We start from the raw sequence: 27,734 nt of genomic DNA, 5'->3' as shown, positions 1-27,734 counted from the left end.
CCAGAATATCCCATGATCTCACTGTTTCTATGAGGCCTCTTGCTTACAGTCAATGAGTCATACTTCAAGAACATTTTAACCAAGTTAAAGCAGATTGTCTTTTTTTTCTCTCTCTCCTTTTTTTCCATGTGTCCAAGGTGTGAACCAGGCATAGATCAAAAGCCAAGCTGGGGATGAACAAGGGATTGCTTCATCCCTGACTGATAGGAGATGGGCCCTACCAAAAAGCAAATTATCTTTAACTAAAAAGAGGCAAAAAGAGACAAGTTAGTGTTTTCCAAACTGGTAACTGAAGTGAAATTGTGATTTCACTTGAGCAGGTACTAAGAACGTAGATAAAAAACTGTCAGTTGTGTTTAAGAAGGCCAGGCTCAGTAGCTCATGCCTGTAATCCCAGCACTTTGGGAGGCCAAGACAGGTGGATCGCTTTGAGGCCAGGAACTCGAGAACAACCTGGGCAATATAGCAAGACCACGTCGCTATTAAAAACAAAAAACAAAAAATAGCCAAGTACTATGGCATATGCCTGTGGTTCCAGCTACTTGGGAGGCTGAGGCAGGAAGATCACTTGAGCCCAGTAGTTCAAGGCTATAGTGAGCTATGATCGCGCCACTGCACTCCAGCCTGGACAACCGTGAGAGACTTTTTTTTTTTTAATTGCATTAAAGAGCAGCCAAAAATAGATTGGTTTAGGAACTTTGGTTACATGCTGCCTCAGTAGAGAAGGCACAAGGGCAGGATGACAGTGGCCCAGGGTCATCTGGTGGCCGATTAAAACTGACTTCCAGGCCAAGCATGGTGGCTCACACCTGTAATCCCAGCACTTTGGGAGGCTGAGGTGGGTGGATCACTTGAGGTCAGGAGTTCGAGACCAGCCTGGCCAACATGGTGAAACCCTATCTCCGCCAAAAATATAAAAAATTAGCTGGGTGTTGTGGCACACGTCTGTAATCCCAGCTACTCTGGCAGCTGAGGAAGGAGAATCACTTGAACCCCAGAGGCAGAGGGTACAGTGAGCCAACACTGTGCCACTGCACTCCAGCCTGGGTGACAGAGCAAGACTCCGTCTCAAAAAATTAAAAAATCAAATCAAATTGACATCCTAAGTGGAATCTGACTCCTGATGCCCAGAAGACAACCAACATCTTTGTGGCTGGCAAAAAAAAGAAAAGTTCCCTTTACAGAAACGTTCGGACAGAGGTTTGTGGCTTGGCAGCCAGTCTTATGGCCAAATGAGGCGCGAGTTCAGGTCGCTTGAGTTTGAGAACAGATGAGAGAATAATTAATTGTTTAGAAGCTGTGGAAGTCTAAGAAGAAAAATGACTTCAACTAGAATCCATTCTTTCTGAAGGGAACTTGTTTTCCATGTGTGTTAAACATCTTGGGGGAAAACCAGCTGTCCCTAGCCCACTTCGGAGTCAGATGGAGAGCTGGGTGGGAACACGGACAGACGGAGGGAGGCAGGGCTCCGGGCCTGGTCGCCCAGGAAGCGTGTGGGTGGCCGGCCCCGCAGTGAGCCCCACAGTGAACCCCCTGCTCTGCCTCTTCTAGGATGCGGCCAAGCCCCTGGAGGTGCTGTTGATGGAGAAGAACCGGTCGCTGCAGTCGGAGAACGCCGCACTGCGCATCTCCAACAGCGACCTGAGCGGTAGGTTGGCCGGGCTTCGCGCGTGTGCGGTGCTTGGTTCGCTTTCAGGGGTCGGTCAAGGAAAAGGAAGGTGAATCGTGAGTCTGGGCAGATGCATGGCCAGAGAAGCGCCGGTTGATGAGAACCTTTGACTAATGCGTGTTGGGTGCCCTTCTCCTCACCGCTCCTCCCTTCCCTTCCCCGCCCTGCTTAAAAAGCTGGATGTTGAGACGGGCCAGCCGCACAGGCTCTGCGGAGGTCAGTTAGGGGCAGTGCGGCTGGAGACGCCGGGAGGGACAGCTCGGAGGACGTCGGCCTTTCTGATCTGTGTCTAGTTGTGCTGCACAGAGGCCAGGGGCAGTGTGAACCCAGCCTCGCTCTGGTGGTGTTTTCAGGGACAGCCCCGGGCATGCCGGGTCCAGTAGAGGTTTTTCTTCCTTGGTCAGGTCTACCCTGGGGACGCGTCCCCCGTCCTTAGCCTTTCTTGGCTCATCCCCCAAATGGTGGCGTCACTGACTGTGCTTCTGATTTGGGCAGCTGGTAAAACGCGTACAGGTGTCTCCGGCTCCGATGGTATTGCATTCTCAAAACGGGCGCGCGCCTCCACATCGAGGGGGCTTGGTACCGTGCGTCCACCTCAGAGCAAGAGGTGCGAGCGAATCCATTGGTCCTAAAATGTCAGTGTTTGCTGCTCCTCCGGCCGGGGCCAGCGGGCCCAGTAAGAGGCCCGTGACCCGTCAACTCTTCCCTGTGTGTGTCACCGGCTCCTTGTCACGCTAGGAGTTTGAATCTTTGTGAAGGGGACTCTCCAGGCTGCAACGTACAAGAAAGGCGCAAACATGAATGCATGTTGCTTGTTTTGGGAAGCCTCGTTTGGCTGACTTACAAATTTAATCGGAAAACAAACCAACCCACCTCATTGGCCCTTGTAAAAAAAAAAAAACCTGCACTTTTTTTTGTTTTCCCTTTTGCGGGGGCAAACTTTTGCATTTTGGTCTTGGTTTTTTTTTCCCCCTTTGGAATCCCCCATAATGCATTCTGTTTGCCCTTCCTTGTAGGGTCAGCCAGGAGGAAAGGGAAAGACCAGCCTGAAAGTCGGCGCCCGGGATCTTTGCCGGCCCCCCCTCCTTCTCAGTTGCCCCGCAACCCGGGGGAGCAGGCTTCCAATACTAATGGTACACACCAGTTCTCACCAGCGGGGTTAAGTCAAGACTTTTTCAGCTCATCCCTGGCAAGCCCCAGCCTACCCCTGGCTTCTACAGGAAAATTTGCACTAAACTCTCTTCTCCAGCGGCAGCTAATGCAGTCCTTCTACTCCAAGGCTATGCAGGAAGCCGGAAGCACAAGCATGATTTTTTCAACAGGTCCATACAGCACAAACTCCATATCTTCCCAAAGTCCATTACAACAAAGCCCAGATGTCAATGGCATGGCCCCATCCCCCAGCCAGTCAGAAAGTGCTGGGAGCGTCTCCGAGGGCGAGGAGATGGACACTGCAGAAATCGCCCGGCAGGTCAAAGAGCAGCTCATTAAGCACAATATCGGACAACGTATTTTTGGACATTATGTGTTGGGACTGTCTCAAGGGTCCGTGAGCGAGATTCTAGCTCGACCCAAGCCATGGAATAAACTGACTGTTCGCGGCAAGGAGCCATTTCACAAGATGAAACAGTTCCTCTCCGATGAGCAGAACATCCTGGCCCTCCGTAGCATCCAAGGCAGACAAAGAGGTGAGAGACTGGCGTTGGGTGGCGCCAGCGTGTGAGCCCGTCACAGAGTTGCACATGTGTGTGTGCATGCGTGTGTGTGTGTGTGAGATGAAACATTGTGCATCACATCAGGTAAAGTTCTCTTTACTTCTGCTACGTCCAGAGCTCAAGGGTGGCCCGGCATGAGTTAAGGCTGTTAGATTTGGGAGATCTGGCCTTTCAAATGCACTCAGCACTCCATACTTAGGAAACCCTGTAGTATATCAATACTATAGATCGTATTACATGATGTATAGCGTCTCGGTATGCTTAGTGGCCATGGGTCTAATTGGCCTTGGGTGCTGGTCTCACTTTTGGGAGGAGCCCTTGCGTCCCCTCCAGCCCCATAACACCATGTTGACTGGGCTTGATCCTTGTGCGGAGCTGGTTCTGTAGGGAGAACACGTCACAGATGACACCCCCCATCTTCCCACCCCGCAAAAGAGGGCGTGTCCCGTGGCCACTTTCCTTACATTGTTCATGGTCCATTAGTGATTTGTTTAGCATTATGAGTAAAACAGGCCTGGCTTGAGTAAAATACACAAAAAATTTTATTTAAGCACCCTTTCTACCCTACCCTCCATAAAAAGATAAAATGTCAGTCGTATTAATAATTTCAAAAATCCTAGCGGGGCATGGTAGCTCATGCCCATAATCCCAGCAGTTTGGGAGGCTGAGGTGGACAGATGGCTTGAGTCCGGGAGTTCAAGACCAGCCTGGGCAATATAGATTTTGTAATCTTTTGATCTACAAAAAAATCAAAAGATTAGCCAGGCGTGGTGGTGTGTACCTGTGGTCCCAGCTACCTGAGAGGCTAAGGCAAGAGGATGACTTGAGCCCAGGAGGTGGAGGCTGCAGTGAGCCATGATTGAGCCACTGCACTCCAGCCTGGGCAACAGAGTGAGAACCTGCCTCAAATAAAAAAAAAACAAGAAAGAAAGTTCCTTCTCCCTTTTAAGACCAGGGGATCAATGTGCCACATCAACAGAGCTACAGAGAGGTCATTTCATCAGACATATTTGAAACACCCTGAAACTTAGACTCAAACAGAGCAGGGAGATGTTTTGAACAGCATCAATTTGCACCAAGAACATGCAGTGTTTTATGAGGATGTTAACCGAAATTGAATGTCTTTGGATGATTAATGTGAGCTTTGTTCTGGGGGCTGGTGGGTGATCCTCCTTCAAGGCAGTCCTCCCTCCCGTGGGCCTCCCTGGCCTTGATGCCGTAGGTCGCTACTTAGATTTCCCCCATCTCCTTTTGCAGCAGAGTCACGGCCTCTGCGGGCCAGTCAGCCAGGGAAGGGCCTCTCAGAAGATTCTAGAAACTCCCGAGTTGCACAGGCAGCCCTGAGCCCTTTCTTTAGCGACAGGCGGCTCAGATTTCATGTCACACAGCCCATATCGTCAACACCACCATTCCCCTGATTGTTTTGTTCTTACCACACTTGTTTTTCAACAGAGAATCCAGGCCAGAGCCTGAACAGACTATTTCAGGAAGTACCGAAACGAAGAAATGGGTCTGAAGGTATGTTGCAGGCAGGTGTTTTCTTTGCAGTCAGTCACCTAGGGAAGCAGCATGTCCTTAGCTGTGTATTTGGGTTAAAACTGTGCAGTGTGATTCTGGCCTGGAACCTGATGGAAAAACAGCTAGTAAGTATAAAACAAGGCACGGGTTCAAGCATACCCAGCCCCCTCCTCCCAAGCTGCCTGCCCTTTCCCAAGCGCAGGCAGAGGTGAGAAGAGGCATCACTAAGCTAAGCCCCCCCGAGTCTGAATCGCAGCCCACTTCGGATCCTAATTACCCGGTCCCCCATTTTTCTCAGACGCAGTTGAAAAAATAACAGTGGTTGCTCTGAGAAAAGTCAGGTGACCCCATCAAATTAAATACTGCTGCTTCCTTGTATTTTTAACTCGGAAATACACTCAAGGTCCTACGGAACGAACGCATCCCAAATCGTCCCGGTGGCATACTTGTTTTTAAATGGTGGTATACTTGTTTTGAATGCAGTGGTTCCTATTTAGGAAGGTAGTACGAAATTAAACTATCCGGGCAGCTTCCCGAAAGAGCTGGGGCCGGCCCCCGGGCCATAGTAACTTCATTTCGTCTGCACATTTGCCTGCACAAACATCACCGTGTGGCCGAAAGAATCCATCCTCGCCCCTTAGGAATTTCTGCAGGCTCCTTTCCTCATTTGTAAATTTTAAAAAGACATTATGTGATCATAGAAGCAAACAATTTTTTTAAGTTAAGTCTGTCTTTCTTCACCCTGTGCCTCTGAATGATTGATAGACAATCAGCCTCAAACCCTCCGCCCTCCTTTCCCATTTATCCTGTGTGGGACATGAGCCTCCAATAAACATCTAACCCCGAGGAGAGTCAGTCCCAAGCCACAGCAGTTGCTTCTAAGTGACTCATGAGAAACATTGCCTTTTAATCACTCACCTTTTATATATATAGATTAAATGATCGGTTCTCCAGGGTACTAACCCACGGGTGGTGTCCGGCTCTGGCAGAGTAACATTGACCGTAAGGTCAACTGAGCAGGAAATCCCTCCTGCCCGGTATCACTGTGAAGTTGCACTCACAGCAAACGCAGGCCACTGGGAGGCCACATCTGCCTCCTTGTGTCACCAGCCCCCACCCGGGGCTATATATCAGAATGACGTCTTCGCGCAGCGCTGCTTTTTGTCCGAGGTTTGGGTTTGATGTCATTGGCGCAACTTCTCCCCACAGGTAACATCACCACCCGGATCCGAGCCTCGGAGACTGGCTCTGATGAAGCCATCAAGTCCATCCTAGAGCAAGCCAAGCGGGAGCTCCAAGTGCAGAAAACTGGTACAGCTTCCATTTCTTCACCCACTATCTTCCAGACTTAATTAAGAGAATTGTCATGAGTGCTCTGGTCAGCAGTAATTAACTTTTTTTTTTTTTAAACAATAATGAACGCCTGTTCTCAAGCATTTAGGCACGTAGAGAGAAGCAGGTCTGTCTGTGTGATCTGTATTTGCCTAATAGTTACCTTTTTCTTTTTTTTGAGATGCAGTCTCGCTGTGTTGCCCAGGCTGGAGTGCAGTGGCACAATCTCAGCTCACTGCAACCTCTGCTTCCCAGTTTTAAGCTGTTCTCGTGCCTCAGCCTCCCAAGTAGCTGGGACTATAGACATGTGCCACCATGCCCACTAATTTTTGTGTTTTTTAGTAGAGACGGGGTTTCACCATGTTGGCCAGGCTGGTCTCGAACTCCTGACCTACAGTGATCCACCCACCTCGGCCTCCCACAGTGCTGGGATTACAGGCATGAGCCACCACACCTGGCCCCTAGTTGCAATTATTCATGGAAATTACGCTCCTCAACTTTGACAGAACTACTTGCATTTCAGAATATAGCACAGGAAAATGAATACTAAGTATAAAAATTATCAAAGGCCATGTGCGGTGGCTCACACCTATAATCCTGGCATTTTGGGAAGCTGATGGGGGAGGATGGCTTGAGTTCAGGAGTTTAAGACCAGCCTATGCAACATAGTGAGACACCTTGTCTCTTAAAACACTAGCCAGGCATGGTGGCATGCACCTGTGGTCCCAGCTACTTGGGAGGTTGAGCTGGGAGGATTGCTTGAGCCAGGGAGGTAGAGGTTACAGTGAGCCATGATCATGCCACTGCACTCCAGCCTGGGCAACAGAGCGAGATCCTGTCTCTAAAAAAAAAAAAAAATCCTCGGGGAAAGGAGCCCCAGGAGGGCACATCAGGGAGCACTTTCACTGACACCCCCTTTGTTACCCTCTACATCTGTGTGTACCAAAGGCCACCAGGTCATGAAGCTGCAGTATCAGGCCCTGGTCCTTGGTTCAGACAAGATGCCTGAATGTTTCACTGACGGGGGCCATGCTGGGGAAATAGACGGTGTGGTTCTCCCAAATAACCCACACTTTGCAGTAGGTCAAGTTAGGATGAGAAGCATGTCCCCAGCTGAAGGGGGCCGCCCTGCCACACTCTCACCCCTGTTTCTCCATGCAGCAGAGCCGGCCCAGCCTTCCTCCGCATCTGGCAGCGGGAACTCCGATGACGCCATCCGCTCCATCCTGCAGCAAGCCCGTCGGGAGATGGAGGCCCAGCAGGCCGCCCTCGACCCTGCCTTAAAGCAGGCACCGCTGTCCCAGAGTGACATCACCATCCTCACCCCCAAGCTTCTGTCCACCTCACCCATGCCCACCGTGTCCAGCTACCCGCCTCTCGCCATCTCCCTGAAGAAGCCCTCCGCAGCTCCCGAGGCTGGCGCCTCTGCTCTGCCAAACCCCCCGGCCCTCAAAAAGGAGGCCCAGGACGCCCCCGGGCTGGACCCCCAGGGAGCGGCCGATTGTGCACAAGGAGTCCTGAGACAGGTGAAAAACGAAGTGGGCCGCAGCGGTGCCTGGAAGGACCACTGGTGGAGCGCGGTGCAGCCAGAGAGAAGAAACGCCGCCTCCTCCGAGGAGGCCAAGGCCGAGGAAACGGGCGGCGGGAAAGAGAAGGGCAGCGGTGGCAGCGGAGGTGGCAGCCAGCCTCGGGCCGAGCGCAGCCAGTTCCAGGGACCCTCGTCATCAGAGTACTGGAAGGAGTGGCCCAGCGCCGAGTCCCCATACTCCCAGAGCTCAGAGCTGAGTCTGACCGGGGCCAGCCGCAGCGAGACGCCGCAGAACAGCCCCCTGCCATCCTCCCCGATCGTGCCCATGTCCAAGCCCACCAAGCCCTCGGTCCCCCCGCTGACCCCTGAGCAGTACGAGGTCTACATGTACCAGGAGGTGGACACCATCGAGCTCACCCGGCAGGTTAAGGAGAAGCTGGCCAAGAACGGCATCTGCCAGAGAATCTTCGGGGAGAAGGTAAGGGATCTGATCTTGAGGCTTTGGTTCTCCCGTCTCTTCTCCTTGCTGAGGACCAAGTATCTATTCCAGAGTCTGTGGCCCTCACCCATTTCAATTCACCCAAGAGCAGAGCATAAGGCATCCTCTCTGCGCCCAGACTTCCAAGGTGCGGCTGGTAAACATTCCAGCCCCTGATCCCATTTGTCGAGCCCCGACTGCAGCCAGGTTCTGGGCTCGGCCTCTCACCTGCGTGCTGCCCTTTCAACCTCTCAGTTACGCTGGAAAGGAGACGATAAAATCCCCATTTGACCAGGAAGGACATCAAGGCTTGGGGACCTTAACTACTTGCCCCAAGCGGCCAGCAGCCTAGTTCACATCCAGCTTTTGCTGCCAAGGGGGAAGCCGAGAGGCACCCCTGCAAGTTTCTTTGGCTAAAAAAGATCTGATCTGATCACGTAGAGGGACCACCGGTACGCAGAGAGCCAAAAGGGACTTACTAGAAAAAGCTGCAGAGAGCATCATTGTTCCTTTCTGTGTAACTGTTGGATATTGTTCAGTCAGAGAGGTCAAGCAACCTGCCCAGGGACACACAGCTCGAGGATGGCCCAAGCAGGGTGGCCTGTGTTTCCCCATCATCCTTCCCTGGCTCAGGAAAGTGTAATCATGCATGGACGAGCTTCTAGGGCTTTCTGTTCTTGGCACTTTCCTGGTCACTGGGATTCAGGAGAATGAGGGTTAACCACACCTGCCAAATCTAAAATAAACATCATGTCCTAGTATCATTTTATTTATTTATTTTTTGAGATGGAGTCTCACTCTGTTGCCCATGCTAGAGTGCAGCGATGCTATCTCGGCTCACTGCGACCTCTGCCTCCTGGGTTCAAGCGATTCTCCCGGTTCAAGCGATTCTCCTGTTTTAGCCTCCCGCATAGCTGGGACTACGAGAGCCCACCACCACGCCCAGCTAATTTTTGTATTTTTAGTAGAGTCGAGGTTTCACCATGTTGGCCAGGCTGGGCTTGAACTCCTGACCTCAAGTGATCTGCCTGCCTTGGCCTCCCAAACCCCTACCATTTTAGATTAAATTTAGATTAAATAATGGAGTGCTGAATAGAACGAGAAGCACCCCTCTCCCCTAAAAGGAAGGTGCCCTTCCTGAGGGAGCACGTGGCTGATCAGCAGGGTACAAACCTCCCTCCCCTGCTTGCCAAGCCAGGGTCCCTGCCTGGTGCCGTCCCCGCACTCCCCGCCCCGCCTTCCACTCCGTGTTTGCCATATGCTGTGCTGTAAATCCGAGTGGTGTCCGATGGCGAACTTTGCCCTGATTTTGCAAAAGGTGAAGGGGGGAACTAGAAATGAGGATGAGTATTTCAAGCCCCTTGAGATTTCTAGATCAGTGTTGTAAAAATACCATTTGAGAACATGGAAATAGACATTCGTGCTCATGCCTTAAATTTAGCAGAGACTTAATAGCACTGAACTTGTTTGGCCCGTGAGTGCAGTTTTATTCTGGAACTTGAGAACTTTTCAAAAGAGTGATCGGATGCAGCCCCTAAATATCCCAGGGCGGCATCTGTGTCCTGTGGGGGGTGTTTGTGCCTATACATATGTATGGCCATATGGGAGCATCAGAAAACTCGGGTGTGTACACGCAACTCAGCGATCATCTGCGGCGGACTGTCACTCCCAGGCCGGCTCCCCGGGTCCCACCAGCTCACCTCTGGGCCCTCACCTTTGATCAGGATGCGATCAGAGCAAGCAGACCTTTCTAAATGCCAGCCTGGCTCTATGTTTGCAGAGGACACCAGCTTCCCGGGTCCCACTGGCACCCACTGCCCCACCTCTGGAGGGGTCTTGTCCCTGGCACCTTAGCCTTTCCCAGTGCCACCAGGTGAAGAGCAAGGTGCTTGTACACACCTCTGCAGGGTGTCAGGGTGACAGGCCTGTTGTCTTGGCAGGATCAAGACCCTGGGATGAGACCCTCTTCCCTTCCTGGGAGCTAAGAGCTGTGGCTGTAACCATGGCTTGCCCGAAAGTCCTCCTGTGCTGGGGTCTCAGCCTACCATTGATCTTTAAATGTTTATTCCCTGCCCACAACCTGTCACTGCCACCAGGCTGCGGTTCTGTGCTCAGAAGTCAGCCCTAGACACACCCTCTGTGTGTTGCGTGTGCATTGCAGCAGTGTCTGTGGCGTCAGGCTAATACCCCGGCGCTGATGGCCATGTGTGTTTGGTGCCACTCCAGGTGCTGGGCCTGTCCCAGGGCAGCGTCAGCGACATGCTGTCCCGACCGAAGCCATGGAGCAAGCTGACGCAGAAAGGCCGAGAACCCTTCATCCGGATGCAGCTCTGGCTGAATGGCGAGCTAGGCCAGGGTGTTCTACCCGTCCAGGGCCAGCAACAAGGGCCAGGTAACAGGGGTCCTGCCAGAGGAGAGGGGCTGCCCCCACTGTAGCAAGGACCTGGTCACAGCAGCCCCACCTGGGCTATGCAGAGAGGGAGGAGGGAACTCCACCCCAGGAGGCGGCCAGCCACACTCCCCACCATGGGCTGGTGCTGGGGGACAGAACCATCCCCTTCCTCCACCACCTGTCGCCGTGGGACTGACTTTAGTGTTTAGGAGAGAAGATCGTGCCTAATTTTATAAGCAGCAGAAAATGAGTTACCAATTTTAAAAATGCTGTTTATACATAAATACAGGTAAAAGTCAAGTAGCTGAATCAGGGATTCAGGAAAGAAAGTCAGCCAAGGGTACTAAAGTGGGAGATGTCACAGGCAAAACCTTTCACCTTCTCCCAGCCCGGGGGCCTGGCTTTGCAACAGCAGCACCTTCCTGGCCCGCGGGTCCCCGTGCTCGCCCCTCCCCAGGAGGAGTGGGAAGCTTCCCTGGGCCTTGCCACATGCATTTAGGAAGCTTTAAGCCCTGGGCCGCGTTCCTTCCTTTAATTATAACCTTTTTCTACTTCAGTCCTCCACTCTGTGACGTCGCTCCAGGACCCGCTGCAGCAGGGCTGTGTGAGCTCAGGTAAGCAGCCAATTTCTGTTGCTTTTACATGAAATGTCTCACTGCCTTTTCTGTTGTCCCGTGCTCTGGTCTGTCCCGGGGAGACTCCAAGGAACCCCACATTCTGGATTTGGGGAGCTGAATTATGGCATCCTGCCTGCAAACAGGGTCCCTCTCTGTGTCCCTCTCTGTGTCAGTTTCTAATGGAGAGCGAGCCGACAGTGCACGGAGGGACCCTGCCAAGGTTTGCACACCCACTGTCATCCTTCATCGGCCTAGAGCCTTGTGTTCAGGGCTGGGGTCTAAGTCAGAGACAGATTCCCCACTCAGGGGGCTTACTGTCTGATAGGAAGGGACAAAGTACGGGCACACGTCCCTCTCCTGGCGTGGTCGTGTCAGGGGACTTCTTGTCTAACCAGAAGACATCTAGGCAGCCTCTGAACAGGAAAATGGGGAGCTTGGAGCTTGAACAGTGGGAAAGGTAGGGTAGCAGAAAGGAAATGGCCAGGAAACCCCTGAAGACAGCTCAGGTGTGAACGGATGGAGAGCTGGGGACTGAGATCAGAGCCTGGGAGCAGGTGGTAGTGGAGGGTGGTGGCTGCAGGCTGAGAAGCTCGGGCTCCTTTCTGTCTGCATTTCACAGCCTCGAGGTCTCCAACCAGACTTGTTCTCTTTGCCACACGGTGCCTGGACACAGCCCGTTGAGTCTGACCTATGGCTACGGCTCCTAGGCTCCCTCCTGCGCCCCCCGCCTCCCATCTCGTGCGCCGATCCCACACTTGGAGCTGAGCTTTTTACAGCCAGCTTTTAGGAACAGCCAGCACTGTGAGCTGGTCCTCTTTTTCCCTTTCCGTATTTTTCTAAACATGTTGATTCGTCTCCATATCCCATTGATTCATTGAAAACACAAACAAAGCTAACAGGAGCACGAAGTCCGCCAGCTTGCCGCAAGCTCCACGAGGGGGAATATGTGTAGCATGGGGAACAGCTGTGTGGCAGTGGCTGCTGCTTCTGCAAGAGCCCAAACCCTCAAACAGATGCAGCCGGAGTGCCTCGGTGGCATCTCAGTCCCCAGTTGAGAGTTCTGCGTGTTTTCCGTGTTTGATTCTGACCAACGTGGGGGTCAGGAGGCTGCATCTCACCGCGCCGTGGGTCTTCTTGGCTGGACATCTAGGTAGAGCGGGCGTCCATCGGAAGAAGGGATCACTCATTCTGGCTTGGCCAATTTAATTAGAAAGTACCAAGAACTAATCCAGCACTGGCTCGGTTCAGAATACTTGAGGGGAAATAATGGATGTAGCTGTTTGTGCTGGAGTTTTACGGACGTCTGCATGGAAAGTTAGCCTTGACCCCCTGCTCTAACGGGAAGTTGGCCTTCTTTAAACTCATGAGAGTATTTGAGTCCATTGAGGCAGGACTGAACTTGGCAGAAAGTGACTAATGTTTTCTAGATCAAAACCCCTCGTTAGACCGGGTGCAGTGGCTCACGCCTGTAATCCCAACAGTTTGGGAGGCCGAGGCGGGTGCATCACCTGAGGTCAGGAATTTAAGACCAGCCTGGCCAATGTGGTGAAACCCTGTCTCTACTAAAACTACAAAAAAATTAGCTGGGTGTGGTGGTGGGAGCCTGTAATCCCAGATACTCGGGAGGCCGAGGCAACGTTGCTTGAACCCGGGAGGTGGAGGTTGCAGTGAGCTGAGATCATACCACTGCACTCCGGCCTGGGTGACAGAGTGAGACTCCATCTCAAAAACAAAAAAAACAAAAAACCCCTTGTCCTACATAAAACAGGAAGTCTCCCTCGGTGCCAGCCCTCCTAACGATGGATGCCAGAAGCAATTTCTCCGTGACGGAACAAATCCTAGAAGAATGACGTTTTACTTTGTATCGTAACAGATCATCAGCACTGTGCTGGAACGTTCCTACAACAGTCACATGTCAAACCTAAGAAAAACACACTAGGCTCTAAGAGGAATGTCAATGATATTTGTACGATATCAATTGACTTTATAGAATAAAGTCAGTTAAGACTCCTGGGCAGTTTCACAGATTGGAAGCAGGAGAGAGAAAAAGGCAATGAGCCCCTGGATGAAACGGAACAGGGTATGGAAGTTGCCAGTGGTTTTTGTGAAGAGGCACCAAATGGATGTATCTCCCCCACCCCTCTTCCATGTCGTTCCAGCAAGAGGGGAGGTGAAGCACAAATCACCAACCCAACACCCTGAAGTCATAGGAAAGCCAGCAGCAGAAGCAAAAATCATGGTGACTAGGGAAGAAAAAAATGGAAAAAGATTTCTTATATTGCAGGAATTTTTTTTTTTTTTTTTTTTTTTTTTTTGAGACAGAGTCTCTCTCTGTTACCCAGGCTGGGGTGCAGTGATGCAATCTCAGCTCACTGCAACCTCCACCCCCCAGTTTCAAGTGATTCTCCTGCCTCAGCCTTCCGAGTAGCTGGGAATACAGGTACCCACTACCACGCCCAGCTAATTTTTGCAGTTTTAGTAGTGACAGAGTTTCACCATGTTGGCCAGGCCAGTCTCGAACCCCTGACCTCAGGTGATTTCCTCCACCTCAGCTTCCCAAAGTGCTGGGATTACAGGCATGAGCTACCGTGCCTGGCCAGGAAAATTTTTAAAAATTGTGTAGCGTAATGATGGCTAAGTAAAAATATTTATCTGGACCAGGAAGACTAGGAGGGCTTTGCCAGAAAGAAAAGAGATTATCATATGGCTTTCCTTATCTGAATCTTTACTATCAGAGGTTACTTTTCAAGGGAGTTTCACACGGTGGCTCACATCTGTAATCCTAGCACTTTGCGAAGTCAAAGTAGACAGGTCGCCTGAACTTAGGAGTTCAAGACCAGCCTGGGCAACATGGTGAAACCCCATCTCTACAAAAAATGCAAAATTAGCCAGGTGTGGTGGCACGCACCTGTAGTTCCAGCTACTTGGGGGACTGAGGCAGGAGGATTGCTTGAGCCCGGGAGGTCGAGGCTGGAGTAAGCCAAGATCACACCACTGCACTCCAGGCTGGATGACAAAGGGAGACCCTGTCTCGAAATAATAATAATAATAATAATAATAATAATAAAATTTTTTAAAGCTATGTTTGCAGTATACGGAGTATATGTGTGTGTGTGTGTGTGTGTGTGTGTGTGTGTGTGTGTGTGTGTGTGTGTGTTGGAGTCTCACTCTGTCGCCCAGGCTAGAGCCCAGTGGCACAATCTCAGCTCACTGCAACCTCTGCCTCCTGAGTTCAAGCGATTCTCCTGCCTCAGCCTCCCAAGTAGCTGGGACTACAGGTGCGTGCCACCACACCTGGCGATCCACCCACCTCAGCTTCCCAAAGTGCTGGGATTATAGGCCTGAGCCACTGTGCCCCACCCAGTATATGGAATTTAATTTAGAAAAATAGAATTGCTTTCTAACAGTGGTTTTTAGTAAATCCTTAGGATGAGTGACATGAGAGACTCTAGAATCTTCCTTGACAGTGTCTCTGCAGAAGCTTCCCTGAAGCAGGGGAGTGAGCCTCTGTCCTAAGATTGCTGCAAGATTCTGATTCCCTGTTCTTCCCATGGCTACCCCAGAATCTTTAAGAGGCCCACAGACCCAGAAGATGCCTTGTCTGCCTTGAGTAGCTCACCGTGGTAGAACCAGTGTCTGCAGGAAGGTCATTGCAAGCCCGTCTTGGCTTCTTCCTGAAAGTCAGTGAGAAACGCTCAGTGCTTGAGATTCTGGGCCTCCAAGATGGACTGGCGGTTGGTTTTCCCTCCCAGGTAGGCAGGGACTTTGGACAACTTGCTCAGCCAGCCACAGCCCTGCAGTAAGGGAGGCTTACAGCAGAGTCCGTGGGGGCGGATGGCTCTGTGCTCTGTGCTCGGTTACCATGGCGATCAGGTGCCCTGCGCTAGAGTGGCCTCGCCCATCTGAACAGCAAGCTGCTGGCCCAGGAGTCTGTTTTCTTTTCCTCACTGAAGAGCTCCCGTCAGCGTCTTCCTGCCGGGCTCTGTTGCCCTGTCTGTCCCTCCATTTTCCTTAATGACTTAGGCGCCAAATTTGCCAAAAAGAGAGAAACTGACGTTTCATTCACATCATTACTTTTTCCTCTTGGCAGATACAACAGGTTCTAAATGTTCCTGTAAGAATCCAAGCATGGGGGTGACGGCCTTGGGCATTAAGAAAATTTGATGCCATTTTTAAGCAGCAGCGTCACTAGTGACCCGCCACTTTTTCTTAGACCCTGTTGAGACCTTGAAAAGGCGTAAGGTGGTAGGTTCCATGCTGGTCATGAGTAACTTCTTTTTAAGAAAAACGGTTTTTAAAAGACAAATCTTCAGATCAGTTACCTGTTCACAGGTTTTCTGGTGCGTCTTAACTTTCTACAAATATTTTTGTGTTGGCTTCTTGCAAATTGCTCAGCGCCTTGGGGTATAAAGGGGGGTGTAGTTATAACCAGAGTCATCTTTGATCTCATTTGGAGAACTTCATTTCAAGATGGAGTTGCAGGTGGTCCTTGGGGACTGATTCTGCAGGCTCTTTTGTCTGTTCGTCATTCCAGGCTTCATCCCTCATTCCTGGACCTCACACTACTTAACCATAGCAAATGTTCATAGAGAAGAAGGTAGGGGCTCAGTGTGGCCTTCTTACCATTTAGCAATTTATCTTATTCTATTTTTTTGTTTATTTTTTATAGATAGACAGGGACTCACTCTGTTGCCCAGGCTGGAGTGCAGTGACATGATCACAGCTCAGTACAGCCTCAACCTCTCAGGCTCAAACAATCCTCTCTCCTCAGCCTCCTGAATAGCTGGGATTTACAGACACTGTCCACCGCACCTGGCTAATTTTTTTGTAGAAGTGGGGTCTCTTTTTTATTCTTTCTTTCCTTTTTTTTTGTTTTTTTTGTTTTTATTTTTGTTTTTGTTTTTTGAGATAGAGTCTCGCTCTGTCACCTGGGCTGGAGTGCACTGGCGCAAATCTCCACTCACTGCAACCTACACCTCCTGGGTTCAAGCAATTCTCCTTCCTCAGCCTCCCAAGTAGCTGGGATTACAGGCACCCACCACCACACCCAGCTGATTTTTGTATTTTTAGCAGAAATGGGGTTTCGCCATGTTGGCGCGGCTGGTCTCGAACTCCTGACCTCAGGTGATCCACCCACCTTGGCCTCCCAAAGTGCTGGGATTACAGGTGTGAGTCACCACACCTGGCCTTTTTTATTCTTTATTTCCAATACCCAAGTAAGCTGGAGAAGGAGGGGGTCTCTGTTGCCAGGGCTGGTCTCAAACTCCTGGCCTCCCAAAGCGCTGGGATTACTGATGTGAGCCTCCACACCGGCCACTTTGTAACATTTTAATGTGGGAGCGTTTCACTGCTGTGGCTAACAAGCTGTTATGTCTGCGTTCACACTGGCTTCTAGTGTATTACGGCTATCCAGGTGGAAGGATGGTCCCCTGCCCTTGGCTGAATCGTGAAATACCTGGCTCTTTCCCAGCGTGTTAGAAATGATGGGTTCCAAGCCTTCTCTGCTGCCTGTTGCTGTTCCCAGTCAGCCAACAGAGTATCAGTTGCCTCTTTGAGAAGACAGCTGCTGTGGTCTGTCTCTAACATGGGTGGTCCGATGTGTGCCCCTCTTTGACGTGAAGCCCACGGGGCTGTGGGCTGTCCATGACCTTGTACAACCAGGAGATCCCCTATCGCAGACAGGTCCACATTCCTTTTGAATGTGCATGTGTGTCATGGTCATGGCTCTTAGCTGGTCCCCACCAGATAGCCAGGAACATGTGTCCAGGGCTCATGAGCTTTCAACTCTGCTGTAAGATTCTAAAGCAGTGTCCTTGATAAGCAGCTGGCTCTCCCATGTTCATGGCTAACACTCAGTGTTGGGAGCATGTGGATAGCATGTTCATAGGGACAGGAGGGGCTGATTGCACCCCCTGGAAATTCCATGGCACTGTCTGAAGCAGGCAGGAGCCAGGCACAGTGGCTCACACTTGTAATCCTAGCCCTTTGGGAGGCTGAGGTGGGTGGATCACTTGAGGTCAGAAGTTTGAGACCAGCCTGGCCAACCTGGTGAAACCCGGTTTCTACTAAAAATATAAAAATAAGCCAGGCGTGGTGGTGCGTGCCTGTGATCCCTGCTACTCAGGAGGCTGAGGCAAGAATATCACTTGAACCCAGGAGGTAGAGACTGCAGTGAGCAACGACAGCACCACTGCACTGCAGCCTGGGTAATGAAGCGAGACCCAGTCCCCCTGCAAAAAAAGATTACCTCTTCCGCTGGAGACATTAAAGAATCAGCTTTTCAGCCAGGCACAGTGGCTCACACCTGTAATCCCAGCACTTTGGGAGGCCAAGGCGGGCGGATCACCTGAGGTCAGGAGTTTAAGATCAGCCTGGCCAACATGGCGAAACCCCATCTCTAGTAAAAATACAAAAATTAGCTGGGTGTGGTGGTGCAGGGCAAATCTGTAGTCCCAGCTACTTGGGAGGCTGAGGCAGGAGAATCGCTTGAACCCGGGAGACAGAGGTTGCAGTGAGCCAAAATCACACCACTGCACTCCAGCTGGGCGACAAGAGCAAAACTCCATCTCAAAAAAAAAAAAAAAAAAACTCAACCTGATCTCGGCGGAGCTAAGATAAAACAGGACTGGCTGTGCCACCGTGAACCCTTCCAGAGACAGGTGAGGCAGGCTGTGCGGGGGCAGCGTGGGAAGTCCCAGCTGATGAGACGGGGCTGGGGGACCATCCCGAGAGCCACAGGAGAAAGGGCACATGCGCTTCTCAGAAGTTCCTTGATGTGTGACGTATCAGGATCACTCAGAGACCTTGCGGGAAAGCCCCTTTGTCACTGTGTATGACCTGCTCGTTCAGTTCCCCAAGCCCCTCCAGATGCTTGCGGGATTCACGATGGGGTTTGGCCACATGTTACTGGAACCAGCACCCTGTGACATTTATGCAGGAGAACACGGGCATGTGGAGGGCCTTTTGTTCCTGCGACAGCCCAGCCTGGGGACCCTGCACACATAGATCCTGCACAGACGCCCCAGGCAGCCAGTGCTGAACACCATAGCCCGCTTTAGGTTTTGTTTCAAAGCAACAAACGTTGCTGTCAAGTGAGCAAGGCGGCCCACACAGGCTGCCAGCACCACCCCAGCACCCTGCAGTCCCACCTCCCAGCACCACCCATCACACCCCCTTGGGGAAGGCTGCTTTGCCAGAACTCGACCCCCAAAGTCTCTGTTCCTAGAGCAGAATTTGTCCCTGTGCCTCACCCAAAGAGAGGGGAGAAGTCATAGCCCAGAGTCACCAATTTATTTGACTTTTTTGTTTTTATTATGATTTGCAGGATTTTTTCCAAGAAGTAAAATGCACCATAGTTACAAAATGCAAGCATTCAAACTTACAATTTTTTTAAGAAATGAGTCACCAGCCCTCCCTCATCCTCCTCTCACACCCCCCTAACCCCCCACCCTGCCACCATCCCCAGTTTCTCATGTGCCCTTCCGGACAGTCGTGCATCTAAATATTTATTCCACACAGACGGGGGACGTGCAGGCCTCAAAAAGGCCATGTGCGTTGCTTTTCTCCCTTAGTAACACACCATGGGGACCTTCCTCCATCAGCACGTGAAGGATTTTCTCTTTTTGTGTGTGCGTGTGTGAGAGGGAGTCTCGCTCTGTCACCCAGGCTGGAGTGCAGTGGCACAATCTCAGCTCACTGCAGTCTCCGCCTCCCGAGTTCAAGCAATTCTCCTACCTCAGCCCCCAAGTAGCTGGGATTACAGGTATGCGCCACCACACCCGACTAATTTTTTGTATTTAGTAGAGACGGGGTTTCACCATGTGGCTCAGGCTGGTCTCGAACTCCTGACCTCAGGTGATCCACCAGCCTCAGCCTCCCAAAGTGCTGGGGTTACAAGTGTGCACCACCACGCCTGGCCAGATGTCTGTCTTTAAAACAGAATCTGGTCGCATCTTCCCCCCTCCTTTGGTGGAGATTGTCCCTTGCAGATGGTGCCGGGTGCTCCTGGCACCCCAGTCCCCTGAGACGTGATCTGCATGTGCCTTTCCAAAGTCTCAACTTCTACAAAATGCTATTCCATCCTTGGAAGTTGCCCGTTCATTGACCAATTCCTTAAAGTGGACACAAAACCTTGAGCTTCCAGAGTAAGACTGTAGGGTCTAGGTCATTGCTCAGACCATTTGGGGTCAAGCTAGTATGGAACCAGGCCAACTAAGCTGAAAACAGCCGGCAAGGTTGAGGGGTCACATAACTCTCGTTCTTTCCATCGCTTTCCCTGGACCCTCCGTCCTGGTGCTCACTGGCTTCCCCTTCTGAAAAGGCCCAGCAGGCCCAGCCTGGCTTATAGACACATCCCGTTCTCTCCCCTTCAGGCTTTCCATAGAAAACAGAATTTACAGCACATTGGGCATTCAGTACAAGAGGCAAAAATAGGTCATAGGAGCAAATGAGGACTTCAGTTTTCAGTGGTTGAATTCTAGGGAAGGAATGAAGAAGCTTAAATGCCTAGAAACCCTCAGGTGATTGCAGAAAGGGGATGGGAATAAAACAAGGGAGTCCACGTGCTGGCATGGACTCTGTGTCACTTACAGAGCTGATGTCCTTAATCCTTAGTCAATAAGCGAGGCCAGGCGCAGTGGCTCACGCCTGTAATCTCAGCACTTTGGGAGGATGAGGCAGGTGGATCACCTGAGGTCAGGAGTTCAAGACCGGCCTGGCCAACATGGCAAAACCCTGTTTCTACTAAAATACAGAAAAAATTAGCCGGGCGTGGTGGCGGATGCCTGTATTCCCAGCTACTCAGGAGGCTGAAGCAAGAGAATAACTTGAACCCGGAGGTGGATGCAGTTAGCCGAGATGGCATCACAGTGGCACTCCAGCCTGGGCAACAAGAACAAAACTTCGTCTCAAAAATAATAATAATAATAATAAATGGAAACGGTTCCCTCCTCTTATGGATGGAATAAACCAAGACTCAGAGATAAGAGGTGATTTGCCCCAATCAAGAAGGTGGTGGCCAGGCACAGTGGCTGATGCCTGTAATCCCAACACTTTGGGAGGCCAAGACGGAAGGATCGCTTGAGTCCAGGAATTTGAGACCAGCCTGAGCAACATAGCAAGACCCCATCTCTACAGGAAATTTAAAATTTAGCTGAGCATGGTGGTGCGCGCCTGAAGTCCTAGCTACTCAGGAGGCTGAGGCAGGAGGATTGCCTGAGTCCGGGAGTTGAATCAGCACATCAGTGACAACATGGAAGCCACATTTACAAGGTTTGGCTGTTGCAAAATGTATAATCCACCTGGCCTGGGCTGCGTGGAGTGTCCATACTCCTTTGAAACCTCTTCTGGTCTAAATTCAGCGAACCTATACACACTGGCTTGAGGTCCTGTCCCTGCTGCAGGGCAGCCCTGCCTTTCAGCTGTCACGGCCCCCCGGAGCCATGCCAACAGCCCGGCCCCAGCCCCATGCAGACTGGCCCGAGGGACCTGCCCCGCTCCCGGGGAGGATAAGGAGGGGAGTTTCTTAATGGCATTGCCCTCGATAGAATGGGAGCCAGGCAGGAGGCTTCCATCGGGGCCTCCTCTAGATTTTGTGTTTACTTCTTCCCTTTGGAACTGGATTCCTAAATATAGCCCGAGTCTGAATTGGCAGATGTTGGGTTTGTCCTTTCCACGAGGGCCAAAATTAGTCTGTCATTTGGCACCTAAATAAAGCAGCCAAACTGCCTTTATACCAACTTTGCAATTAAGAGGTAGTTGGAACATTCTATTTGATAAGGAAAGTTTTATGGATGCCTTAGCAGCACCTCTGAACCCAGGAGGCTGAGGAGAGAGGACACCCGGGCCCCAGAGGGGCCCTCCTTCCCCGCCATCAGGCCTTCTCATTCCAGAGTTAAGGTCAGTTTTGTTTCACGTGGCTTAAAACACCTCGTGAATGTGGAAAAGAGAATCAAGGCTCCCCAGAACTAGCACTCCGAGAGCGCGGCAGCAGTTACTCCAACTGATTTATTTATTTATTTATTTTTTGCAAGCAAAGAAAAATCTGTCCAGAGTGCCTGGAGCTGGGTTAGTACAGGGACTCCCCAGGGGCAGGAGAAAGATGTTATAATCAATTATCACATCATAACACTGATGTATGATAATTACTGAGTGTTTCTCCTGAGATAGTGCAGCATTTGGCTGGGATGCCGCTCTTTCACGGTCCACTGCCTGATTAATATGCAAATAATAGGCTGATTGCATGATGAATGCAGAAATGAGTTCGCTGATAACGTGAGCACCGAAGCGGGAAGATGATAAATTACTTTTACTGACTGTCCTACATTAAGTACCCTTTCTCAACAGTTTCATCACAAATTAAGTAAAGCAGTATGGAGAGATTAGGAGGACATGTAAAATAATGTACCCTAATGGTTCTTCTAATACCGTCGCAGAAGACGGAAATGTCAGCTTGGTTCTGCCCGGCGCTGCCCTGGGTCTTTGTAGGGCTAAGTGAGTTCACTCACCTGGGCATTGAGTGGAAGACAGGAGGCAACCCACCACACTGGCGTGTTCCATGGGCGGTGATCAGCCATGGATTCTCCGAGGAGCATTCCATTGCAGCCCATCCATTGCAACCCCGCACACTGAGCCAACAGGCAGCGTCATGGAAGGAGGAGGACAGGCTGCTCTCAGGGCAGACGCAGCATCCTCCCCACAGATGGGCACCCCCAAGCCTGCTGTCCACCATGTGCCTGCGGGAAAGGAAATTTTCTGGGCTGCAGGCCTGGAAGACTCAAAAGAAAACAATATTTAAGACCTCGTGCCTGGGCACAGTGGCTCACGCCTGTAATCTCAGCACTTTGGGAGGCTGCGGCGGGAGGATCGCTTGAGGCCAGGAGTTTGAGAGCACCCTGGACAACATGGGGAAACCCCATCTCTACGAAAAATAGAGAAATTAGCCAGGCATGGTGGTGTGTGCATCTATAGTCTAGTTTCAGCTACTTGGGAGGCTGAGGGGGGAGGATCATTGGTGGAGGTTACAGTGAGCCGAGATCGCTCCAGCCTGGGCAACAGAGCAACACCCCATCTCAAAAAACATAAACAAAAAAAAGACCTCCTTGACCTCTTTTTAGCTCTTCCAAGTCTCAGAAATCTGGAAAAATTAATTTCACTATTAGAATGGCAATGGGCACACCGGCCAGAGAGCATGACTTGGTAAAAGGGACAGGTAGGTTTGCCCAAAGCCAGAATTGAACCTTTGAGAAAAAGAGGGTACACACACACACATTCTCTCTCTCTCCCTCACACATACATTCTGTCCCTCACACACACACACATATTCTCTCTCACACACACACACTCGCATAGTGATTAATCTTTGATTACAGCAAAGCAATTTAACTAGAGGCTTTGTTTTTTCCCATCTTAGTAATATATATTTAGACTGTTTGTATGACATACATTTTGTCTTAATGCACAGGGCCGCATTGATAAGTGTTCATACACACAGCTGGCTTGGTAATAAGGTTATTGAAGGTAATTTGAAAGCATCATTTCTAAATCAGTATGGGTCTGCAGAAAAGCCGGAACAAGGCGAGCCTGTGCCCCTGAAGCAGGGCCATCTGTGTCACCCAGTGTCCCTTCAGCAATCTGGCCAGACTGCAAGCTCACTACCAAAATTGAATTGTAATTTAAGTAGGGTTTTTAATTTTTAATATCTTCAAGCTCTGTTTTTGATATGCTTATTTCCTTAAGAGCTTATAAAAGATACACAAGCCAAATGACCCCGGAAGGAAAGTGAGTTTCCACTCCGAATCCCCAGCTGGTCCCCTCCCGGCCCGCGGGTTCTGCGCAAGTTCCCGCCAGCCACAGGGCCTCATCACCTCTGCAGCTTCGTCCTCGTGCATTTCAGGCCAACACAGAATTTCTAAGATCATTTCTCCCCAGCGTACCTTCCCATATCAGGGAGATGAAAGAGGAGAGTAGAAAACCATCCCAGAGGGAGGGAGGCTCTGGATGGCACGATGGCGTCTAGAGGGAAAGAAGCTCAGGATGGCACGATGGCGTCTAGAGGGAGGGAGGCTCTGGATGGACACGATGGCGTCTAGAGGGAGGGAGGCTCTGGATGGACGCGATGGCGTCTAGAGGGAGGGAGGCTCTGGATGGCACGATGCCGTCTAGAGGGAGGGAGGCTCTGGATGGACACGATGGCTTTTAGAAGGAGGGAGGCTCTGGATGGCATGATGGCGTCTAGAGGGAGAGAAGCTCTGGATGGACACGATGGTGTCTAGAGGGAGAGAGGCTCTGGATGGACACGATGGCGTCTAGAGGGTGGGAGGCGCTGGATGGCACGACGGTGTCTCCTCTAGTTAGAGGAGCTCATGGTTAACTTCTCAGAACAACTTCTCGCTCGCTTGGCAGCAGGGGCTTGTCACACCCCTGTGCTGTGGCCAGGACCATGCTGCCTGCACAGCTGTACCTCCAGACCCTGCCCTGGCACTGCTCTCCCCAGAAACACCCTCTTCCTAGGCTCTGAGTGACCCGCTTAGTGACATCGGCCTCCCGCTTTGGTTACAAGATATGGGGGCGCAGGGTCTGCCTTGCTTACGGCTGTACCCCCACCACCTGGCACATGGAGGGTTTCCCTATTGTGGAAGGCACAGGTCCCATCTTCCAGCAACTTGGAAGTCAATTTTGGGGAGGTAAAATACAAATTGCACAAGTTAAACAACCTTGCTCTAATTGAAACAGGTCTTCTTTGGGGCCAGATATGGTAGCTCATGCCTGTAATCTCAGCACTTTGGGAGGCCAAGGCAGGAGGATCACTTGAGCCCAGGAGTTCAAGACCAGCCTGGGCAACATAGTGAGACCCTATCTCAACAAATAATAATTATAGTAAATTAGCTGGAATGGTGGGATGTGCTTGTAGTCCCAGCTGCTCAGGAGGCTGCGGCAGAGGGATTGCTTGAGCCCAGAAGGTCGATGCTGCAGTGAGCAGTGATTATGCCACTGCACTCCAGCCCAGGCAACAGGGTGAGACCATATCTTAAAAAAAAAAAAAAAAAAAAAAAAGGGAGAAAGCATTTTGGCTCCCATGTCATTATAAGAGTTTCTTGGGCAAACCTAAAAATATATATTGTTGGCCAGACACGGTGGCTCATGCCTGTAATCCTAGCACTTTGGGAGGCTGAGGCAGGAAGATCACTAGAGTCTAGGAGTTCAAGAGCAGCTTGGGCAACATAGTGAGGCCCCCATCTCCACAAAAAATTAAAAATAACCAGGCATGGTGGCACACACCTGTTGTTACAGCTACTCAGGAGGCAGGGGCTGGAAGATCACTTGAACCCGGGAGGCAGAGGCTGCAGTGAGCCAAGATTACACCGTTAAACTCCAGCCTGGACAACAGAGCAAGATGCTGCCTCAAAAAAAAAAAAAAAAAAAAAAAAAATACACACACACACACACTATGGCTATATAGTTGGCACACAGACACACTCCGGCACCTCCTAGGTACCAGCAACTTTGAGTTCATCTTATCCTATTCTTTCTTTAGTCCCTGCAGAGGGGGGTGTGTGTGTGTGTGTGTGTGTGTGTGTGTGTGTGTGTGTGTGTGTGTGAAAGAGAGAGAGAGAGAGATCATTGCTGTTCCATTGGATAGAAGAAACTGGCACCCATTGGTTGGGTGGAGGGGGGCATTGATCTTTCCTGGAGTGGAGCAGAGCTACCACCCATCCCGTCTGGTTCCTCTGAGGGGTCTTCCTACCCACTCCAACCCTTTTCAACCCCACCTCTCCCCGCCCGCCCCAGCCCCGCTGCTTACAGACTCTTTCTCAGGTTCTTTCTGCTATTGAAAAACAGTGATTTGATAGATTTGGGGCTGGCAAGGGATGTGCCCAAAGCTTGATGCTGCCACTTGTATGGGCACAGACCTTCCCAGGGGGCAGAAGGCCAACCCGGGACCCTGGGGAATTGGACGTTCGCGTCCCGCTGCTGGCGTCAGTCATAGCTGCTCACCTTCTTGGAAAGAAAACCATTTTGTAGTTTGGCCACGCTGGGTATGTCTCTGATGTTCCTCAGCATGTTGTTGGGCTACTTTTGTTTCTTTCGTGGTAGGGAAATGTCCAGTGGCCTAGGAAGGAGTTGTGGAAAGCTCATGAGTATCTTTGTGACATCTGCTAAAGTTGCTGCATATTGTGTTTCAAGCTCTTGTTAATCAGTCAAGATGCCAGTCTTACTCAAAAGAAGAATACTCTGGGTTTTTATATGGGCTGTGTCTAATGGAGACGGAGGACTGTTCCGGTGGAGATCCAGCAGGGCTGTGAGCTTCTGCTGCTGGATTCAGAAGCAAGGCTTGGGAACCGAGGAGCCCAGCATCACTGCCACGGCCGAGGAAAGCCTTGGTTTTCAGAAATTTTGGAGCTGGTCATGCAAGAATGTCTCGTGTTTGTGATATGACCCTGTATGACCAAAATACAGGAGACCAGAGCCAGACGTGGTGACTCATACCTGTAATCCCAGCACTTTGGGAGGCTGAGGCAGGCAGATCATTTTAGGTCGGGAGTTCGAGGCCAGCCTGGCCAACGTGGCGAAACCCCATCTCCACTAAAAATACAAAAATTATCTGGGCGTGGTGGCACACACCTGTAATCCCAGCTACTCGGGAGGCTGAGGCGGGAAAATCGCTTGAACCCAGGAGGCGGAGGTTGCAGTGAGCCGAGATCGCACCACTGCACTCCAGCCTGGGCGACAGAGACAACAGAGACAAAGAACAAACAAATAGGAGGCCAAACGAGCGTTGTCGTTCTCCTTTGATGCTGAGAAACTCAGTCCAGGCATAAACCCCCAGGGGGTGTGGTCTCTTCAGAGTACAGAGTCAGTTCCGGAGCAGATCTGATGCCCACATCACCATCTGTGCCTCTGAACCCAGCTAGGAAGCATCCAGGCTGGTGGTCACCCTGTTGTGGCTTCTGAAGCTGTCAGCACCAGTGGCTGGAAAGGCCTGCAGGCTGGGCAGAGTCTTTCCGAGCCTCCAGGGCTCCTGCCAGCCCCAGCATGCCCACACCGGGCACCTCAGAGCCCACCATGCATCCTTGTATCTTGCGCCACTCCTGCCACCTCCAGGCCCATCCCTCCCTCGGACTCTCCTTTCCTCTCCTCCCGGGCTCCCTTTATATTTTTTGTTTGTGTTTTTTTATTTTTTATTTTATTTATTTTTTTGAGACGGAGTAGCTGGGACTACAGACGTGCACCACCACACCTGGCTAATTTTTGTATTTTTAGTAGAGACAGGGTTTTGCCATGTTAGCCGGGCTGGTCTCGAACTCCTGACCTCAAGCGATCCGCCCACCTCGGCCTCCCAAATGCTGGATTACAGGTGTGGACCACCGTGCCCAGCTCCCCTACTCATTCATACTTACATGTGCCAGGCCACGACCACCCTCCCCTCTCCCCTAACCTCCTCCCTCCTTTCTCCCGCCCTTCCGTACGTGTCTGTCTGTATAGTCATTGGAATTTCCTGGCTTGGCATGGGCTCAAAGCCGAAACCATGGACAGAATGAAAAGTGGCGCATCAGACCAGCCGCCAGTTAAATAATGTTTGGGTTCTTGTCAGAATGTCACGGAGTACCCTGTCATTTTGTTTCAGCAACTTGTCCTTCCGAATGCACAGTTCGCCTTATGGCATGCCAGCAGTAAAAATGTCACTTACAATAATTACTTTTTGGTGAAAACGCTTGCTGACTTCCCACCTTCAAGCTGTTTTTTACACAGTGGGGAGATAATAAGAAACGACTTTATCCTGACTGCTCAAATGAACACTAAATGGAATTTGGGTTATTATTACTGCGGATAGAGGGCCGGGTATGGAAATTTCAAGAGTGGATCGGAGGAACTGCAGAGAGATGTATCTCCGAGAATTACGAGGGGTGCACGTTTTCAATTGGCTCCCATTGAAAACTTAAGGCAGATGTTGTTTGCCTGCTGTTTTTGGAATATAATATTTTTCATAATCCTTTTATAGTTCCTGAATGCCTTGTGTATCTCAGAGGGCCTTGAGTCACTATCTCTGCTTTCTGTAGCTTCCTAACCAAACTCCTCTTATGCCAGATTCAGTGCCTTGTTAAAAAAAAAAAAAAAATTTATTCACATAGATCACTTTTTAAATGTAACACCTTACTATTGCTGTCAAAACTGGATGGATGGGACTATGCAGTAGGGCTTTTTAAATATGCAAATTACCCATTTTCAACTGTCCTGGTCCTGCAGGCTGCAGAGTCCTTGGAAGCGAGGTTTTTGTCTGATTTCTCCCTTATCCCCAAGACACAGAGTAGGTACTTTAAAAATGTGTGAGTAGGCTGGGTGCGGTGGCTCATGCCTGTAATCCCAGCACTTTGGGAGGCAGAGGTGGGTGGTTCACTGGAGCCCAGGAGTTCGAGACCAGTCTGGGCAACATAGCAAGACCCCATCTCTCTACAAAAAACACAAAAATTAGCCGGGCGTGGGGGC

At 50.8% G+C, this 27,734-nt stretch overlaps 1 protein-coding gene and 1 non-coding gene across 7 annotated transcripts in view; one reads left to right on the top strand and one right to left on the bottom strand.

Annotated features, from left to right (window-relative positions):
- CUX1 (cut like homeobox 1) overlaps positions 1-27,734 on the top strand; it is a 470,900-nt gene that overhangs the window by 384,209 nt on the left and 58,957 nt on the right. For 3 of the 6 annotated variants that reach the window (XM_030932800.1, XM_030932799.1, XM_030932798.1), the window contains exon 14: positions 1,552-1,648. In XM_030932800.1, the coding sequence (XP_030788660.1) occupies positions 1,552-1,648 (97 nt within the window). Of the gene's footprint in view, positions 1-1,551; positions 1,649-2,685; positions 3,358-4,836; positions 4,903-6,111; positions 6,214-7,395; positions 8,241-10,466; positions 10,633-11,189; positions 11,247-27,734 lie in introns of all 6 variants that reach the window. The other 3 variants (XM_030932796.1, XM_030932797.1, XM_030932801.1) reach the window with 2 other exon arrangements.
- Positions 125-255, bottom strand: LOC115898487. The gene has a single exon (XR_004058214.1). It is a non-coding gene; the product is annotated as a small nucleolar RNA SNORA48 (small nucleolar RNA).

Source organism: Rhinopithecus roxellana, chromosome 6 (genome assembly GCF_007565055.1).
Source record: "Rhinopithecus roxellana isolate Shanxi Qingling chromosome 6, ASM756505v1, whole genome shotgun sequence".
NCBI classification, from domain to species: domain Eukaryota; kingdom Metazoa; phylum Chordata; class Mammalia; order Primates; family Cercopithecidae; genus Rhinopithecus; species Rhinopithecus roxellana.
This window is presented reverse-complemented; position numbering and strand designations above follow the sequence as displayed.